This window comes from Manacus vitellinus, unplaced genomic scaffold, assembly GCF_001715985.3.
Source record: "Manacus vitellinus isolate BGI_N305 unplaced genomic scaffold, ASM171598v3 scaffold_72_pilon, whole genome shotgun sequence".
Classification (NCBI taxonomy): Eukaryota; Metazoa; Chordata; class Aves; order Passeriformes; family Pipridae; genus Manacus; species Manacus vitellinus.
Window position 1 is genome coordinate 498,892 of NW_021940764.1, and position 20,016 is coordinate 518,907.

The following is a 20,016-nucleotide window of genomic DNA, read 5'->3' on the forward strand; positions in this document are numbered from 1 at the left end:
TGAGCGGGCTCGGCAGGAAGCGGGTCGCCAGGGTTTTGGTGAGGTGCTTCTGCAAAGCCAGCTTGGACTGCAGGGAGGGAGGAGGAGACTCCATGAGATCGTGGAACAGGTGGAGGAATCACAAGTGCTGCCATTGTGAATGCTGCTGCCAAAGCACTCCCAAGTTATCCCTATTCTGGCCTTCCCAGGAATAAAGACTTGAATCCACCCCCCCCACCACAGCCCACCTTCTGTGAAGGGAGCAGCTGAGGTGTGGTGATGTGAACTGAGATTTAAGAGAAGCAGCTCCTGTGACTCACTGCAGGGATGGCTGATGGCGAGCGAGGGTGCTTTGCAGGGAGACAGGTACCTTGAGAATACTCACTGCGAGGGCAGCGTTCTTCTGCAGCTTGTTGTAGGGGCTGTACTTAGGCTTGGGCGGCTTCCCCGCCAGCCTGTCTTTGTGTCGCCGGCTGCTCATGTGCTGGGGAGGAAAACAATTGGATCACTGGGAGCCAGGACAGTGAGGGGAGACCCACGGCACTGTGCAGTTTGGGTCTGCGGGAGATGCTCCTCACCCTTCAGGGACCATCAGGTACCTGCCCCAAGCCCCTGCCCACCCAGACCCTGTCCCCCTGCACTCCCAGGGCATCATCACCTGCTTGAGCTGAGTCTCCGAGTTCACGTAGATCTCACACACTTGGCAGTGAAACGCCTTGTTCTGGATGTTGATGCTGCCCTTGTTCCCGATCCGCTTGGACTTGTGCCCTGCCCGGGAGAGCAGCTTGCCCCGGCCTCGCCGCAGCTGGGTGCCGTGACCTTCCAGCATCGACTTGTGCTTGGCGCCTGGTGAGAGGGGACACTCAGCAAACCCAGCCCAGCCCTGTGCCGTGGCAGCAGGGACGGTGCCCTCCAACAGCACCAGGAAACCCACACCAGCCTGTGCCTGGCAGCACTTGCAGGCAGAGGGGGACAGGGAGCTGCCTGGGAGCCCGGACTCTTGCCGGCACTGTGCAGCCCATTCCCAAACCCTGCCAAGCCTCATGTCACAGGCAGACCAGAGATGCTCAGCTTCCCAGAGACCCCCCCCCACATGTGCCAGACCTTCACAGAAGCTGCTATTTTGAGTGTGTGCTGGAGCCTGTCGCCTGTCCCCGGGCGTTAGCACAGTCTGCGGGGCCGGGCACTCGTCGCCCGCCGTGCTGCAGCATCTGAGCCGTGCCCAAGGTCAGAGCAGAGCCGTGCGGAGCCAGGAATAGCTCAGCTGGGTCACAGCAGGCGGGGAAGGAGGAACCCGAAATCCCTGCACACCTGGGGACAGGGCTCTCCGTCCTACCCCTGCCAGCGCCAGGACGGCGGGGGCGCGTGGGGGGCAAGTAATTTAAGCCCCTGCTAATTCATTCTATTTTTTAAGGCGTGAAGCAAGGAGCCGTGTGACGGCCGCAGAGCAGCGCCAGCCTGCAAACGTTTGTTTGTTTGTTCTTTTTCCCCAAATCAGCTCCTAAATTCGTAACTGGAGCTGACAAAAGCAAAAGGACATGTCTGCAGCTAAGCCGCAGCGGTGTCCTGAGCCAACCCTGCACACGGCGGCTGCTGCCACCCCAGTGGGCAGCTGGGATGGGAGAACTGGTTCCCAGTTCTTTCTGAACTGGGGGAGAGAAGGACCTTCCATTTATAACTGAGATGCTCATTCCGTTTTAGCATCCTCCAGAGAAAGGGACGAGTCAGGATCTGACACTGCAGGGCCCACAGATCCTGCTGGGTGCCCCTGTACTGTGGCTGCCACACCTACCACCATCCCAGGGGTGGGTGTCTGGCCACCCTCAGGTTTCAGGGGGACCCTCAGCACCCCCCACCTGTGACCTCCCTGAGGGGCTGCCCTGTACAGCCCAGGAGCCTTCACTGGCTGTGGGGCTCCAAAGCTTGTTGGATTCCCAAGGCACTCCTCTACAGAATGATGAGCCCAGACCACCAAGCTGCTTTGGGAAGGATTATCCTGGGTCTGCAAGAGGCCCTGGCTATCAGCTTCAAGTCAAATGAAATACAAAGTTGCCTCAATCACTTGATTAAATGTAGCTGGAAATGTCCTTAATGGAGACACGAACAATAAGAGCATTCGACCTTGAGAAAATTCACCACAGAAGCTGCAGCCCAGGTAAAGCCCCACAGCTTATCTGTGAAGGCCACCTTAACGAACCCTTTTTAATTACAGCAACACTCATTAAAGCTCGCTGCTTCCCCATGAGGCATTTGGTGATGGGGCATGATTTTGCTTGAAACCCCAACAATGGAGCAGCCCATCCCCCTGTCCCTGCAGTGATGCCCTTACCGGTGTTGTGAGCCTCCAGCTGGGACAGGGAGTTGACAGTCACTTTGCAGGTGGGACAGTACAGGTGCTGTTTGCTCTTCTTCCCCTCCTTCTCGCTCTCAGGGGCTGAGCTGACGCTGCCACCCGACTCAGCAGCCTGTGCCTCGGCTGCCTGGGCGGATGAGGAGGCCACGCTGGTGGCATCAGAGGTGCCCTCTGAGAGCTCAGAGGCCGGTGGGGAGCCCAGCGGGGCGATGCTGCCTGGCAGATCCGTGGGTGATTCCTCGGTGCTAGGCGCCAGCCCCAGGCTGCTGCCCTCACCCTCTGGCTCCTGTGGGCTGCTGGCATCAGCTGCAGGGTAGGGAAGGAAAGGGGGAAACGGGAAAGAGAAAGAAATGGGCAGAAAGTTCTCTGTGCCTGAACAGGTTTTCTGGATTTCAGGGAGCACCTGCCATTCTCCCCGAGACCATCTCGGGCACTGTCTGCATGTGTCCATGCTCCCACCAGGGCTGTCCCTGCATGTGGCAGAGCCCTGGGATGTGTGAGGCAGAGATCACTTCCTCTCCCACATCCATACAAAACACCTCCCGGAGACACCAAACCACAGGGAAAACACTGGCCATCCCCCCACAGCCGCAGGGATGCCCAGGGCCAGGCTCCCCCCAGGACACTGCTCAGGTTCCCGTGCTCAGCCTGTCACACGGGCAGAGCACAGAAGCTCATTTATGAACGCTGGCAGTGGCATCTCTGCCGTGCTGATTGCAGCCTCCCCAGCCCCGTCCCCCCCTTCCTGTACCTGTACCTGTGCTGCCGGGCTCCCCACTGCCCTCGGGGATGGGGGACAGGTCGGCTGCACTGTCCTGGCTGGGGGTCCCCGCTGCAGCCCCCGCCACCTTCTGCTTGTTCTTCATGGCCTCGATGGCCTTCAGCCTCCGCGCGTGCTTGTGCCCCTTGTAGTGGGCTTCTGCCTGGTTCTAGGGGCAAAAGACAGGGATGACCATGTTGGTGCAGCCGCCAGACAGAAGGATGGGCACAGAGAGGGCACGTTACGAGGCCAGCCCTGGGATGTGGCTGCTCAGGCACATTTCCAGTACAGCCACATCCTCTGGTGACATCCACCCCCAGGGCCACGACGACCACAGAGGGGCTGTTGGGAGCAGGGGGGTGTAATACAGAGGGGGTGTTGGCAATGGGGTGTAACACAGAGGAGGTGTTGGCAATGGGGTGTAACACAGAGCCACATCCCTCCTCTCCCCAGCCTGCTCTGACAGCGACATATTGGGGCCGAGGTGTCACTCTCTAAGACATCACCATGTTGCACGGCTGAGATAAGGACCCTGCTCTGATTAAATGCATCAAGACGCTCCTAAAAGCAGCTTTCAGGCAAAATTTATGACTCCAGAAATGTAGAATGAATTGTTGCTGTAAAAATGAAATAAAGAGGTTCATCAGTGGGGACGACATGTCTCCCACTGTATCCTAAGGGTTGTCCAACACACGGTTCACGTCCCCCGGCTCCTCTCTCCCAGCAAACACTGGATAGATAATGAAGTGCGACTCTGACGGGTTCATGTCTGCACTGAACTGATAAAAACAGCCACAAAAGAAAATCCTCCAAGCACTGGTGTCCTCCCAGTGGGGACAATGCCGTATTGTCCCCCAAAACAACTCCAGCTCGGCAATTTATGGAAAGGAACCCCAGTATGAATTAGACACTGTACCCCTGAGCAGCACAGATTAATTTGCACAATGATCCGGGGGGCCAGCTGAGGCTTCCAGGGCTTGGCAGGGGGAAGCATCCCATCCCTCCCCTTCCCTCCCCCCGTGGCTTTCCAAGGGCTGGGAACAGTGGTCAGGGCCGACGGCCAGTACGTGGGAAAGCAAAGGGCCCGTCGGAGCGTGGTGCCTCATTAGCAAAGACAATAAACTCCCCCTGGATATCAGGGCTGGAACGGGACTGGGTGCAGCTGAAGTAGGTCACCGCCGCCGCGCCGGAACACCCGCGGGCTGTGAGGGTCTGTGCCAGCAACGCTCCCGCAGGGGAACCTGGGGGGACACGGGCAGGGACAGGCAGAGCGGGGACAGGGACATGGGGTGCTCACGGGAGCACTGGGAGCATGTGGTGGGACCAACTCTCCTGGCACAGCACTACCAGCTGGGATGAAGCCCGGAACAGGGAAGCAATGCTTTTCCCCAAGCCCCCTGGCTGCGGAGAGGAATCATGAAGCCCAGAACTGCTGAGTTTCAGTAGCAGAGCAGCACCAGCCTCGGGTGCTGCAGATGCAGCATGGCCAGGCTGGGACAGCTCCTCCACGGGTGGCAGAGACTGGCCAGGGCGCAGGGCTCGGGGAGGCAAGAGCAGCTCCCACAGCCCCCACAGCCTCCATGCTGCCTGACACCAAGCACTGGTAGCTTTGGTGGATGAGTAGTATGGCCCATCATCTTGGGATGCCTCTGCTCCAGTGCTGGCCCCATGTGCCCCACTCACCCCAGCCCCACCTCTGGCCCCGCTTACCGCAGAGTTGAAGCGTAGGTGGCAGATGTTGCAGGATATGAACTGCTTCTTCTTGAGTGGGGCCGGCACGCCAAAGGTGTGGCTGATCACTGCCTTCTGCACCGGGTCCATCTGGAAGGGGAGGGAGGGCAGAGGGTGGCTTGGTGCCACATCCTGATGGCCGCCCTGGCGTGGCACCACGACCCGGTGACCCCCACGCCTGCCACGCTCCCAAGGAGCCGCTGCCAACACCACAGAGCTCACACTGGGAGCGAGGGGCTGTGGCTGCTGAGGCAGTGCATCAACACCGGCTCCTGTCCTGCTTAAACCATCCTTACATCCACCAATCTCGCAGGGTCTGAACATCAGCTGTGGTCTGGCAGAGGTGATGAGACCCTGTCTGTCCCAGTGTGTCCCCACTGTCTGTCCCTGTCCCTCCCCACCTCAGACACTGGTGTCACAGATGGCAAATTACTGTTTGACACCAGAGCCCACAGCCATGGACACAGCTTGCCCGAGGCACAGTGCCCGTGAAAGCCCCTCTGGGCTGCCCCACTGCTCTGGGGCACTGCACCTGCTCAGAACCAATGATGACAACTCACTCACTGGGCTGGGTACACACAGACCTGCTTCAGCGACCTGCCAGGAGCACTGTCCATCGTCCAGCCTGCCTGGGGCCACAGTGGGGCTGAGCATGTGGCCACTGCCAGCCCCTGGCCCTTCTGTCTCACCCCAGGGCTCAGCCTCATTCTGCAGCCCAGGCACCAAAGTGGTTCCAAAAGCCATAATTGTTTTAAACAAAATGCATTTATTAAGGGAGAAAACATAAGAATAACCTCTTTGTCTGAGCGTGGCTCTAATCTATAATGCAACTATTGTTCCCTACCCTGTGGCACAGGGAGATTATCTTATCTGAGTCCTGCTGTCAGGAGAGCCCGGGGTTTTCAGCGATCGTATTTCTCTGCAAAGCTATTTCGCTGCCGAGACAGGTGCATCAGTCTTCGAGGCACATGCCTGGACAACAGCGCCATTATCAAGACCCCAAATTCCTTTCCAGGAGTGAGCAGAATGGTAAAAGCAGGTGATTAATGAAGTGCCTGTTTGCTATGAAATTTTACTCACTTATCTGGCATATAAATGAAGAGGCATTTGGGGTTCGGCAGAGACCCGGAGGAAGCTACAGATGGCCAAGATGCTGCTCCATGCCTGACGACAAACATTGCAACGTGCTGCTGGCAGCAGCCCCACGCTGACAGGCTGTGGGGCTGGCGCTTGCTTTCCAGAGAAACACCCACCTCTTCTTTCAGAAAAAGAAAAATGGCTCCAACCTTCCCAGCAATGTCAGCTACCAGGTTCCAACTGGTTGCTCCCACCGAGCACCACCAGCTCCCACCAATCACCACTGGCTCCCACGGAGCACCACTGGCTCCCATGGGCTCATCCACACCCCAAGCACCGCAGCAGGAGCAGGGCAGGGATCAAAGGAGGATGCAGAGGAAAGATGCTGGCATGAGAACACAAATGCAGCCAGAGACTGTCCTGGACTCAACCACACCCTCACAGCTACCTCGGATACAGAAAAACCCCCACAGCTCCCATGGGGCCAGTGGGGGCCGTGCCACTGCCATACGTACCAGCACCCACAGCCGGAGGCTGAGGAGCTTCCCAGTGGTTTCCAGCAGAACGGAGCCAGCAACAGAGGTTGGCTTTGGGCACCACACTCTTGGGGAATAAAGATCCCAGCTTTATAGTCAGTTTGTATTGACTCACATTACTTTATTTATCCCTGGATGTTCCTGTCGATATAAATAGCGATCCCTGTGTTGAGCTCCCTGTGGCCCCTGAGGTCAGGATTGGGAATTCACAGGGATGCAGCATCCGTTCAGATCGTGTCTCCTGACGGACTTTTACGAGGCGCTGCTAGGTCCTGGGGATTTGCAACATCCCAAGAGCAGGGAAGGGCCTTTGGAGCACGGAACGTGCCTCCTGTGCTGTGTTAGGGTTTTTTATTCCTGGTTGTTGCTCTGAGTGGCAGCAGGCAGCTTGGAAGGGTTTTGCTCGCTTCAGAGTAAAACATCTGCTGGGTTCATGGGAGCCCCGTGACCTGCTCCAAGTGCAAAGCGTTCCAGATCATCAGCCCTGGCACTGCTCGGCCAACAGCACACGCCAGGCTCAGGTCTGAGCTCGGAGCGCTTCACTCCAGGTGCCTGAACAGCCATGACAGCCTCCCCTGGCATCTCCATCCATGTCTGACCCATCCTCCACGGCAGGAGCCCCCACGGAGCACAGCAGCCGTGTGACACTGTGTGGCTCCAGCAAGTACCAGATTCATATTCCAAACTACTGATTCTTTTAAAGCACCAAACCGGGGCGAACACGCGCTGAGGCAGCGGCAGGCGGGAGCCGAGGGGAGTGAACAACAGGCGCTGGGTCAAGTTCACTCCTGATTCCAGCAACTAAAAAAAGAGCCCAGACAAAGAGCAGGAACCGTAGTGGCATCAAAACCCCTCCTGTCCTGTGTTTGTGTTCCTGCTCATTAGCCAGGGAGAGGCTGGGCTGGGGCTTCAAAAGAGCTTAAGGGACTCAGACGCCTGAATCCCATTCAACAGCAACAGGAATCCTGTGCTTAATTCCTGCGCCGCCTTTGAAGATCTCAGCGATAATTTGCACCTTCCGAGCAGGTTTAAGCTCAATGCCACTCACAAAAGGCTGGCAAGCACGGAGGGGGCTCAGGAAAGTCCCGTTTCCAGGATCACGAGCGAAAACCACGGGGATTTTCTGAACCCTGAAACGCCAGCCCTGCCTCAGCAGGGGAGAGGGGGAGCAGCCCTGGGGCCCACTGCCCTTCCTGAAGCAGAATCTGCCCCACAGCAATGCTGGAGAGCACTCAGGGGGACAGAGACCCCCACAGGGCTGGGACCAGCCTGGGGAAGCAGCATGGCATGGGGAAAACACCACAGCACACCCGACACACTGTTGGTTTAGCTGTCTAATAGAACATTGGGGTGGGAGCAGTCCCCCTATCACCTCGACTCCCCAACACCCACAGCACCAGCCACAATCCTCATATCTGTAACACCTTCTCTCTCTTTCTTTCCTTTTCCTTATTTATTTTTCAGCTAATGAACTGCTCTCCAGAGCTACTTTATTACTATTGATTCCAGGGGCAAAATCCAATTGATCTTGGTTAAAATGAACCACGTTTTTAATTCTGGTACCGACAGGCACTGGCTGGGCAGGAATCGCTCTGAGCTAAGGGCAGGGCAGGCGTGTTGAACTGGTGTCCAGCAGCCAAAGATCCTGGGAATTAAACCAGAAACTACCTGGTGCGGTTCAAGGACCAGTGCCATGTAAAGGAGGGACTGCTGCAGGGGAAGAGGGGTCCAACAGCCAATGCCCACCCACCTCCAGGGACTCACCGTGTTGAAGTTGGGGAACAGGTTGAGCGGTGATGTCCCGTTGAGCCTGAAGGTCAGAAAGTGCTTGATGTCCAAGGGGGGGTGAAGGGGCCGTCCAGGGATGGGCAATGATGCTAAGAGGGGGCTGCTGTGTCCGGAGGGACCTGTGCAGGCAAAGGGAAAGAGCAGCATTAGCACTGGTGGTCCCTGCTCGCAGCGGGGAGACCAGGCACCTGAGACACGGCACGCGGGGACATCTGCTGTGGATGGACCCTCCTCAGTGAAAGGTCACAGCCCAGGGTGGCCCTGGGCACCCCTTTGTCTTTCAGGCTCAAAACCAGCAGCCCAGTTTGAAGCTCAATGCAGCTGCCTCCACGTCAGAGCATGGACATGCTCAGGAGCTCGCTCTGAACCCTCCAAAAGGTGTCAAAACCTCCCCCAGGGAAGCAGCCCCTTCCTTGGGCTCCCCCACAACAGCACCATGGGGGTTCCTCACCGGGGCCAGTGAGGTTTTGGCTGCCAGCAGTGGATGAAGGACCAGGGGCAGAGGCTGAGCTGCTCCTACGCTACAGCCGCCGCTCCCTGTCACCCGCAAACGAACCACGCGCTCCGGCGTGCGACTTAAAAATAGCCTGGGGTTATTAATAATGTTCTGTCTAAAAAGAAAACACCCGTGGGATGGAGGGAAGGAGGGAGGGAGGGAGGGAGGGAAGGAAGGCCAAGCAGAGGGATCTGTCTCCAGCCTGCTCCCCATTCCAGATTCTCAGTCAGGCTCATCACAGATGATGAGCACAGCAAAGCATCCTCTGAGTGGCAGAGAGGGTCCCTGCCCAGCTCTGAGAGGGAGGAGGGGGGAAAGCTAAAATAAAGAATTAATCAAACACAATAAATCAGAAACGGTTTCAGAATGCTGAGCCAGAAGAGCCCATTCACATCCCACACGGCTTCATGCCTCCTCCAGCCCACTCACAGCCCTGTTCCTCCACCTGCAGCAAGGACAAGGCCAACATCTCTTGTTTTTTTTTGATTTTTGCATTCTTCTTCATCTCAAAGGCATTGTGGAGCCCCTGCCACAGCACAGCGTGACCCCATCCCACCACCCCAGCAGAGCAGAGAACACCCACCACCCCAGCAGAGCAGAGAACAGCCCTTGTGGGAGGGTGTTGGGGGGATCTGCTGCTCCCACAGCAGGAACACTGACTGGGAGCCGTCACCACCAGCACCTCTTTGTGAGAGCGCTGAGCCTGAGCCCTCCTCCAGCCCCTTCCACCCTACACTGGTTGTGCAGGACAAGGACCTCAGGCTGGTGCTGCTCCTTACTCTGCTCTGCACCCACCCTGCGCCAATCCCAGCTGGTGCAGGAGCCGAGACATGAACCTGGAAATCAAAGTTCGAGAGATCCCCTGGATCTGAGCAGCGAGCGCTCGCCGCCGGCCCCACGGGCACCAACGACCTCTTTCTGGGCGAGCGCACGCGGCGGCTCTGCCACGGCGCCGGAGCCATCCCCGAGCCAGGCCTGACTCCGGGGAGGAATTACAGTTTGCTTCATCAGGCGTGCACTGATCGAGTTAATTCCAGAGTCGCCCAGAAGGGAAATCTGCGAAACTGCTTAAAAATAAATAAATAACATTACAGCAGCAGCAGCAGCAATGAGGAGGGAGCAGCAGCGAGCAGGACTGGGTGAGCAGTGCATAATTAACCTTCTGAGGCGTGAAACAGTGTTTCTGCATCAAATCATCTGAGACAGCCCAGCCGGCGCCGTGGGAGCTGCCTGAGGACCCCCCAGCACAAGCAGCCCCATGAGAGAGCAGCAGTGAAGGCATTTGGGGCTGGATCACGAGGGATGCTGATCACCACTGTCAGTGTGGTTTGCACTGACTGCACTGGCCTTAAAAACATAAAATATATGTACATGTAAATATATATATCTGGGAAGAACAAGAGGGCAGGCAACTGTCTCCTCCCCCAACATCAGTAACCACATAAAGGGGTTCACTCCCTGGGGAGTAGCTCCTGCACTGGGCAGGCACAGGGGGGATGCTGAGGGGACACAGGGTCCCAGGGACAGCCACCATCCGCAGCAGCTGCTGCCCACAACAGTACAGACAAGATACACCAACCCCTTTGGCACATCCTTGAGCTCAGATTTGTGGATTAAACATATTTCTGGGCTGGGATAAACCAGGTGGTTGGAGAGAGCCCAGAAATCCCAGTGAAACCCCTTGGAGGGTCAGGACCTTTCCCCCCAGCTTTGCCCCTGAAGCAGACAAGACCCTCGGGAGCAGGAAAAGGGCTGAAGCCACCCCAGTGCCATCAAAGCTGCCCAGAATGCCACAGCACTCCACTGGGGCACCTTCCCAAGGTTACAGGGCCGTGGCACTGCCGGTCCTGCCTTACCTTTGCTGCAGGGCAGATTCCGGCAGCAGCTGAGGGCGGTATTTTTAGGTATTAATTAGACACTCAATTACAGGGATTTGCTTTGAGGAGAGTGGCAGGGCCCCAGGTCTGTATAGAATGACACGACCTTACCCAAGGTGACGAGCACGGCCAGTGGTGGGCTGGGCTGTGCTGGTGAATGGCATCCCCAGACGCTCAGTCTGCAGCTCCGGAGTGGGGTGTCCTCTGCCACAGCACCAGCTCTGTGTCTCCCTCTGTTTTGGCAGAGGAGCCCCCACAGCCACAACAAATGCTACTGCTTCAGCACCACAGATCCTGCCAGGATGGGATGTGCTCCAGGCCCTGTGGAGCATTCCATGGGGCTGATGCAAGGAGGGGAGTGTGGGAACCCCGTGTTCCCAGCACAAACACCTGCTGCAGCCTGTGGAGAGGGTCTCTGTGTCCCCCCCAGTTCCACAGGTAGCATCTAGGTCTGACCAAGAGATGCCAAAGCCCACAACATCACTGCTATGGTGCTGCACATCCTCTGCCCGGGGCTCAGCCAGAGCCATCAGATCCTGCACATCCTCTGTCTGGAGCTCAGCCCGGTTCCTGTCGTGCAGACAAGTGACTCTCAGAGGGGTCTCTTGGTATTTAAAGGTGTATTTTAGCCTTACACTTAACCAAGCCCCCAAGACCATGCATGGACACAGTCCCCAGCCTGTTCCCCAACCCTTCACTCCACGCAGCCACTGAACACACACCTGCAGCAGGTTTTCTCCTGGTCCCTGCAAGGCAGAGCAGAGCAACTGTTGTGCTCTCACACCCCATGCGTGTGAACCTCCCAGAGCTGCCTCTGAAGGCAGCAGGGCCAACGCTGCAGGTTCTCATACAAACACGAGTCTGCCAAGGACCCATCTCCGCAGACGCTGCTGCCTCAGAGAGCATCTGGTGCAGAGTCTGCCCAGGCCAGATGGAGACGGAGCTGTTTATTCACACAGAGGCAGCCTGGCTCCCTCCCGCTAGGGAGGTGTTCTCAGCACATTTCGGTGGTGTCTCCAAATCCTTACACAGGGCTTTAAAACTTTGCCTCTGACCAAGCATGGGCTGAACTCACTCCAGCTCTTTCCAGGAGGCTTCCTGGGAGACACGTGTGCTCCTCAATGCCAAAGGCTGAGGGATTGAGGAGAAACACCCAGTCACAACACTGGACCACAACAGCAGCACCAGTGCAGCCCAGGCACCTCTGGGATCCAGACCAGTAACAAACAGATTGCAACACACTGGACTCCCAGAGCAACCAGACCATGGGGGAGCAGGTGGGGCAGCTTTTGACAACCCCAGCAGAGAACTCGGCCCTCAGGATTCAACTGAGGTGATGCTTCGGGCTGCTGCATTGGGTTTACTGCTGATTAGAATCAGTCAGATCTGAAGGAAACAGCCTTCCAAGTCAAAACCAGCAGAGCCCTGTCATGCTGGAACACACCACGCAGCACCCCAGCCCCACTCAGCCACCGCGCCAGCACCCCCAGACCCGAGGGCAGAGGTGCCCAAGCCCCTGCCCACCACGGGCACCAACAGCTCTGCTCACCTCAGGATAAAGAGAGTAACACTTCAGAGGAGGAATACAAGCTGAACACCTCTGGATGGTCTCAAAAGCAGGTGTTGAAGGACTTTCTCTTGGGCAGCAGGTTGCCGAGAGCTCAGGGTGCAAAGGGAAAGCTGGGACATGTGGACGTTTTGGAAAGACCAGAAATACACTACTGATTATTTCTGGACGCCGATCAGAATTTATTCTGTCCTTGCAAAAAAAGTCCCTTTATATATCTTTAAACTTTAAGCACTAGGAAAATTAAGTTAGACCTTTTTAATACATATATTTATATATATATATTTATATATATACACACATACACATATGTACACAATGACGCATTTAAAGTTATACTTCCTTGGCCATTACAATATCATTCCCTAAATCTCTTGCTCTTGAAATGATCATGACTTGATGCCACTGCTAAAAATACTCTGTGCTGTGCACAAGGAACACCAACACGACACCGCCAGGCATGTCGGGGTCGACTCCAGGCTGGGAGGATGTTCTGCCTTTTCTGCATTCGCTCTCGAGGCTCCAGAACAACAGAAATCTATTATTTTTGCAGAGTATTAAGCAGAAGCTGCTGGGTATCTTTGTGCAAAGGCAACATGACATTTGAGCTCAAGAGAAGATTTGCCTTCCTATCCCTAAAACAAAATAATGACAAACCCTTGGAGAAAAATCACTGCAATTTGGGACCTTAGGTGGCCCCAGGCTTTTGAATTCTGGGCAATTCAGCCAGATGCTTGGTGGATGAGGGAGGGGTGGTCATAGGACCAGCATGGCTTTGTGAAGGATCCTGTTTCCTCTTCCCAGCACGGAGCAGGTCACCATCCACCGCGGCCACCCAGCCCCACAGTGACCAGCGACGTGGAAAGGCAGCATTGAGCTGGTGCTGGGCACTGCCTGCAGGCCCCGGCTCCTGCCCGAGGGCTCAACCCTCACTGGCCATGCTCACTTCACCTGTGTCATGATGAACCCAGACTCCCTCATGCTTTCGTAGTACTCGATGGCCAATGCAAAGTCAAACTCACTGATGGCCGGCCCGTCGATGGCGATCTTCATGAGGTCAGAGAGCCCCTCGTCCTTCGTCCGGCTGTGCCGGCTGCGCTTCAGCAGCTCCCGGCCCCGGCTGATCTTCTCGGCGAGGACCGAGCCCAAGGGCAAGGCCAGGGCGATGGCTGCCAGGACAGCGAAGTCTGGGAAGAGCTCGTGCATCTCAGAGCTGCTGTAGACCAGCTTGACACAGAGGTCCTTGAAGGAGAGCTGGCTGAGGCTGAAGACGATGCGCTTGAAGAGGGGAAAGTCGCTCAGGGCCCTCTCACTCACCACCACCCGCGAGTACGCCTGCAGCAGGAAATTCAGCTCGCTGACTCCATAGCTGCCAATGTCCTCCAGAGACTGGGGATAGCACTTGGGGTTGAAAATGGCTGAGAAGGAGCTGATGGCCTCCAGAACGCTGGTGGGGAACCTGTCTAGCAGGTTGCCCCGCACACTCTCCAGGTAGGTCTCCTTCAAGTGCTCAAAGTGCTTCAGGTGCACCTGGGAGCAGTTGGCCAGCTCGATACCCTTGTAGTAGAGGCGGCTCTCACCCTCCTGGCCGTCCCGCGGGTGCTCGTTCATCTCGCTGAGGAACTCCTGGAGGTTCTGGCCACTGGTGCTCTGCTGGGCCTGCAGCGTGGCGGCCGTGGCCGAGACGATGGGCTTCAGGATGGAAAGGTCAAAGTCCTCGATCTGGAAGAAGCGACTGAGCTTCTGGAAGATGGGGAGGACGTCCAGGAGGATCTTGGTGAAGGCCACAAACTGGAACTTCTTGAGCTCTTCGCAGAGGCCACGGGCCACAGGCGAGTGCTCTGCCTCGCTCTCCAGCAGCAGCACCAGTGTGGGCCACGAGGAGTCAATGGCTTCCACAGCTGGGAAGATAGAAGTCCAGTGGATGGCTTTGGGGCTCCCGAGGTCTATCTCACAAAGGTCCAGGACACTCCGCAGCTCCCGCAGGCCATCGCTTCCCCCCCGGAAGCTGGAGTAGAGCCTGTACACAGCATCCACAGTGGTCTCGTACTTCTGGAGGTACTCAGTGGTGCCGATGGTCTCAGCTGGCAGCAGGGAGCTGCCGTGGGACAGGCAGTGCATCTCGGTGAGCAGCGGGCAGAGCGAGGTTAGCGCGGTCCCCACCCCGTTCAGCCGCTCGGCCACCAGCGAGGTGCTGTCGGCACTGAGCCAGGCGAGCTTCATGGTGGGGATGCCGAAGGAGCGCATCACCTCACCCACCTTGCCCGCCACGGTGGAGGCCTCCCCGGCAGGCAGCTCGAAGCTGCCCAAGAAGGCAGTGGAGGTCTGCCCGTTGCAGGGGGAGACAGTCGTGGTGAACATGGCGAGGCTGCGGTGCTCCAGGACATCCACTGTCTCATCCACCACCAGCCCCACAAACGGTGAGGCTTTGATCCTGTGCCTGTCCTCGTTGTGCAGGACTTTGGCGATGGCTGCCTGAGCCAGTTGAAGGAGGGGCACAGGGAGGGAGAGAGAAACACAAATGAGGTTCAGAGACAGCAGGAGACGCGCAGCCCCCAGCACACAGCAAGCGGCCGGGCTCCCACCCGTGGGCTCCTGCAGCAGCACAAGGGCCCAAGCCAGGGAAAAGCCCTTACGCAAGCTGCACACACAGGCTGGAAATCACTTTCCTTTTCCTTATAATAAACTGCCTCCTCCCATCCCTGTCTGGCAGCCTGAGCACCGCGTGAAGCTGCTGAGAGCTTGGAAAGCCCTGCCCTGAGCTGGGGGTCAGAGCCCCACAAGCTACAGCAGGACCCAACACCAGCAGCAGCACCAAGACACAAGCCCCCAGCACCCCATTCCCGAGCCGCTGCCTGTGCCAGTCACAAGGCAGGACACTGGGAACCTGCCTGCTCAGTTCAGCTCCAGCAGTTCCATCAGTGCTTCACTGGCCCAGCATGGGCAGGAGCAACAGCAAAACTCTACAGCGTCTTTTCCTTCTTTGCTCATTTTCCCCCATTTCAGGCACACACCCCAGTTTGGAGGGGAAACTTCCTGTGTGTGTGCGAGTGCTGTAAGGATCACCACAGGCTGGGAAACCTAATTAGTGGGTTTAGTCTATCTGCAGCAAAATAAGGCTCTGCAGAGAGCTGAAGAGCCTGGCAAATGGCCAAGACTCACTAAAAATTTAATTTGATTTTAGCAGGCACGAAGCATTTGTAAAACTCAGAAAATCCTTTCTAAACTCTCTGGCTACTTGATCTTCCTGAGCACTCAGTTTAGGGCAAAAGAGGAAAAACCCACAGTGCCCGTGTGCTAATTGAACTCCGGAGCTTTCATCCTGCAAGCAGCATGGCAGGCTCAGGGAGCTCCCGCGTAGCCAGCGGGCACAGACACCCTGCTGGCTCTGCCGAAGGCAGCGGCTGCACAGCACTGTCCAGCCCTGCTGGCCGTCACACAGGCACAGACCCCCAGCCCCGCACACCCACCTGCATCTCCCTGACGCTGCCGGGGTGGTAGTACTCGCTGTGCTCCGAGGCCAGCAGCGCCTGGCACAGGTTGAACTTCTGGAAGTTGAGCAGGGAGGAGCACTTCTCATCCGGGATCTCCTCCTTGGCCATCCAGTAGACGGTGGTGAGGACAGCCACCTTCGCCGGGTTCACCTCCACCTTGATGACCGGGCGCAGTTCGGGGTGGCCGTGGACCCGGGTCTCGAAGGCCAGCTGCTCGCGGTTCACGGCCAGCGCCTGGCGGTGCGCGCCGGAGGTGACGTGCCGCAGCAGCGCGTGGCGCTGGAAGTTGTCCGTGCCCACGGTAAAGGCGTTCTCCGCTTTACCGTGCTTGTTCTTCACCAGCGCCTGCCGACACTCTATGCAAAACATGAGTTTCCTCTCATAGTCAAACTCCAGCCAGGTAAATTCTTCCTTCCAGTGCTCATTGAAATAGCGTTTACACTTTTTATTGGAATTGGAAGTTTCCCCAGCTGGCTTTTTCCCTGGAGGCACCATACTGCTGTGGCTGGGAAATCAAACACTACGGTTGAACCGCGCCGTGCCTTGAGGAGCAGCCTGCACATTTAATTTAGTAAGAAGGTCTATTACCACTCTCCTGGTCCGACTGGAGATGAAAGAGACACAAGGGAAAGGGATTAGGGCCCTGCAAACCTCAGCCAGGGCTCAGCGAAGGGCTGTGGTGGCATGGCCATGGTGGTGTGGTGACAGCGGTGGTGACAGTGGTGCTCAGGGCAGGCCAGGCTATGCGACAGCCCCAGCACCATGCGGGGGCATCCCACTGAGTGCCGGCAGCACCGGCAGCTCTCGGTGTCACTGGTGGGACTGGTGCACGCACACACAGTCCCACTGCCACAGGGACACCCACACACTTCCCTCCGGAGCAGCCCTTCCCACTGCACTGATGCTGGGAAGGTGAGGAAGGCCCAGAGCTGGATGAAACACCCAAACAGGAACATTCAGCCCCAGAGGAGCAGCACCTGCCAGTGGTGGTGAGTGCCAGGGCTCTGGAGCAGCACAAGGGTGACTGGGAGACAGCTCAGACACAAGTGCATGTGAGCACACGTGTGTGCTCTCAGTCCTGCCTGGCTTGTCTCTATCCCGGGGAATTGCTGAAGCCGTGGCAGGTCCCGTGGCAGCAGGGCTGTGCTCTGCACAGTCAGGGCCAGCCCACCATCCCTCCCAGGGGGTGACACACTCAACCTGCTCCAGCTCAGGCTCCCGAATATCTACTGAGCTCCAGGCTGCAAAGCAGTTACCCACGTAACCAAACCAGGAGCTGCAGGGTTGAAGCACTCACTTAACCCCTTACCCACATTTCAGCCCCACTCAGTCCAATTCTCACATTCCTCCATGAACTGGATTGAAAATCCAAACTGAGCTTTGATAAAGGTGATGGGAAGAGGAAGAGCAAGAACGTAGCACATGGTGAGGAAGGGACAGAACCAAAATGCAGAGGAAAATGGAAAGAACATGGACATTTAGCAGCAGCAAAGCCGGGAAATACCATCAGTCCATGTGACTTGCTGAGAAACCCAAGAGGAACTTGGGGTTTTTTCTGAAGAAGAAATGTCCCAAACCGAAGCCATTACCACAGCCCTTGGGGAGCAGGGGGAACCCTCACAATTAGGCATTAGAGTAACACCCCAAACTCCCAGTGCTGTGAGTGCCCACTCCCATAGATGCTGGGCTTCCCATGGGGAATGCTGGCAGGTGGTCCTGGAGTGACCAGCACCACAGCTGCCTGGCACAGCAACCCCATCCCAGTGCCAGCAGGGCACCCAGTTCCTCCAGCTGCAATGGGATAGTGCACGGCCCCAGGGAGTGGATTCCTCTGCTCTCTCCCTGTTATTGACCTCAGTCACTCCCACCCCATCCAGCACAGCCCACCCTCCAGCACTCACTCCAGCAAAAACTGCTGCCTTGGAAAGAAAAGAAAAAAGGCAGCAATTAGTGTGTGGGGTGCATGGGGTCAGGGGGAACTTGGGATGGAGCAGAGCACTGCAGCACCCCTTCCCGCATGACCCGTGGTGCTCCAGAACCAGTCCTGGCACCAGCCCAGCACCCCTCTGCTGCTGCCTACGGGGAAGAGCAGCACATCCTGGGCGACTCGGCAGCAGCAGCTCGAGATGGGGGTGACACTCCAGTCCCCACACCAGCCTGCTTCTCCCCCGGTCGGGAAGTTTGGGCAGGATCAGGATTCACTTGTGAGAGGACAAGCTGCTGCCCCGAGCCCCGTGCCCGGTGCATCAGCCCCGGCTGCGGGTGAGCGGGGCAGCCCCAGCGCCCAGCCCAGCCAGCTGTGCCCACCCCGCTCACCCGCACCACCTACATATACTTTACATTTGATAAGGCCGCCATAAGCTTTGGGCGGCGGGGGAGGGGGCCTTGCAATACTTCCCCAGATTTTGTTTTTTTTAAATAGATGAAAAAAATTTATTTAAAAAAAAAAAACCTACTTTAAAAAAAAACAGCCTAAACAAACCCAAACCAGCCAAGCAGCACGCCAGGCCAAAAAAGAAAAAACGAAACGAGCGAGGGTGCTTCAGGATGGCAGCAGAAGAAGCACCCGCACTCCGCATCACGCACCCGAGCCGCGGCTGCGGGAACTAGCCTGCGGCGGGCGCCGGGCTCACGGGGCACGGCGCGCGAGCCACTTTGCTGCGACGGCCGCCGCCTCCGCGGTCGCTCCCGGGCAGCCCACGGCCGGCAGTGGCCACTGCGGTGGCCAGCACCGGGAAGGCGGTGGCCGGCGGCTGGGGCCGCGCGGACAGGCGGGGCAGCAGCCGCGCCGCGGGCTCTAGCGCCCCCCCCGGGGATGGGGAGCGCACGGAGCTGCGCCCGGTGCCCGGTGCCGCGGGCTCACCTGCCGGCACGCCTTTTTGCCCCAGGTGCGAGGAGAGGTGGGCGCTGAGCGCCCAGGAACTCCCCCAGGGATCCCCACATTTGCGTCCAGCCAGGAGCGGTGTCCCCGGGTTTGGGCAGAGCCAGGATGCGAGTGCCCCGCGCACGGGCAGAGCGACCCCCAGGCACGGAGATTCGGCAGGATGCAGGTCCAACAGCACAACGTGTTCCTGTTTACCCGTGCTCCTGGTCCATAGCTGCAGGGCTGGGTCTGAAACCCACCCCCTCATTTCAGGGCTCCCCAGTGAGCACAGGGGCTGCTCTCATCCCCCAAAAACTTTCTTTTAGAACTAAATGCAGGTGAGGTTTAGAGCCCCTCAGCTTCTTCCAGAAACAGGGTTTTGTGCCGCCTTTGCTTTCCCCCAAACGATCCCAAAGGACACCAGTGTCCTGCAGGACCCCTGACAGGAACACTCCGCTCCTTGTTCCCCAGCACAGCCCCTGTGCCTGGGAGCTGAAGGATGCTCCCACCCCGACTCCCCCTGCAGAGTCAGGGTATGAGGAGGGATGTGGCCCACCGGAATGTGCCTGGATTAGGGGCTGCATTGTACCTGGCTCCAGCTGGCTCCACAGCAGGGGGGTCTGGCAGCCTCCGGTGAATTCCTCTCTTCAGGCTCCTCCACATATCCCCGGGCAAGAGGCTCTTCCTGCTCTGGGGACATTCCTGCCTGGCCACCTTAGCACAGGGTTAATGAGAGCAGGAGCTAGTGAAACCAAAGCTGGCTCTCAGGGTGAAAACATGCCCAATTTATTCTTGTGCTAATGCCTCGAGAAAAGAGGATTGAGCCTTTTAAATGAGTTTTTAGGCAGGAGCCTACTGCATCCCCTGGTTCCCAGCATTGGAGCAGGACTGCAAAGGTCAGCAGTCCCAAGTGAACAGTGGCTGGGGCCAATCCCACTTCCCATGGGGACCCCATCAAGCCCCTGCACTGGGATCCACCAGCAGGACGGGTGGATTCCAGTGGGGAACACCCTCTGCCTGCTCTGTGCCAGCAGCATGGCTGAACTCACTGATCCCTTCTGCCCAGCATGCCCATTTCTGCTGGAAGCCTCCAGCTTTAATATGGGTTTTGGGCAGTGTTTGCAGGATGTCCCTGACCCTGCCGAGCACCCTGCCCTCGCATCCCTGCCAGAGATCAGATGTCCTTCCTAAAGGAACTGAAGTGCAGATACTCCTGTTTACCCCCGTGCAGCAGCAGCCGCCTTGGCCTGAGCGAATCATTGCTATTTTTCCCTGCTGTGCTGTGCCTGGGAGCTGGGCAGGCAGGTGCCCCATTGCACCAGCACATCCATCATCTGCACAACATGAGGGCGGCCATGGCCAAGAGCCACAGTTTCCATCTGAGCCCCGTTTTCCATTGGAGTCCCACCCATCTGGTGGCTGGAGCAGACCCCAAGCACATTGCTCCCACTGGGATGCTCCAGGCCAGTCCCCGACACTCCTGCCAGCACTCCAG

At 57.6% G+C, this 20,016-nt stretch overlaps 2 protein-coding genes across 2 annotated transcripts in view; both read right to left on the reverse strand.

The window, feature by feature from the left end:
• ZNF385C (zinc finger protein 385C) overlaps positions 1–20,016 on the reverse strand; it is a 38,543-nt gene that overhangs the window by 2,204 nt on the left and 16,323 nt on the right. Inside the window, exons 2-8 of the mRNA XM_029964448.1 lie at positions 8,201–8,343; positions 4,803–4,913; positions 3,090–3,261; positions 2,309–2,638; positions 638–825; positions 350–463; positions 6–67 (exon numbers count right to left, since the gene is read on the reverse strand). Of these exons, the coding sequence (XP_029820308.1) occupies positions 6–67; positions 350–463; positions 638–825; positions 2,309–2,638; positions 3,090–3,261; positions 4,803–4,913; positions 8,201–8,343 (1,120 nt within the window). The remainder of the gene's footprint in view (positions 1–5; positions 68–349; positions 464–637; positions 826–2,308; positions 2,639–3,089; positions 3,262–4,802; positions 4,914–8,200; positions 8,344–20,016) is intronic.
• On the reverse strand, positions 12,334–16,323 carry CUNH17orf113 (chromosome unknown C17orf113 homolog). The gene is made up of 2 exons (XM_025896312.2): positions 15,635–16,323; positions 12,334–14,639 (listed from the first exon to the last, which is right to left on the reverse strand). The coding sequence occupies exons 1-2, from the start codon at positions 16,151–16,153 to the stop codon at positions 13,107–13,109; spliced, it is 2,052 nt and encodes a 683-aa protein (XP_025752097.2). The 5' UTR covers positions 16,154–16,323; the 3' UTR covers positions 12,334–13,106.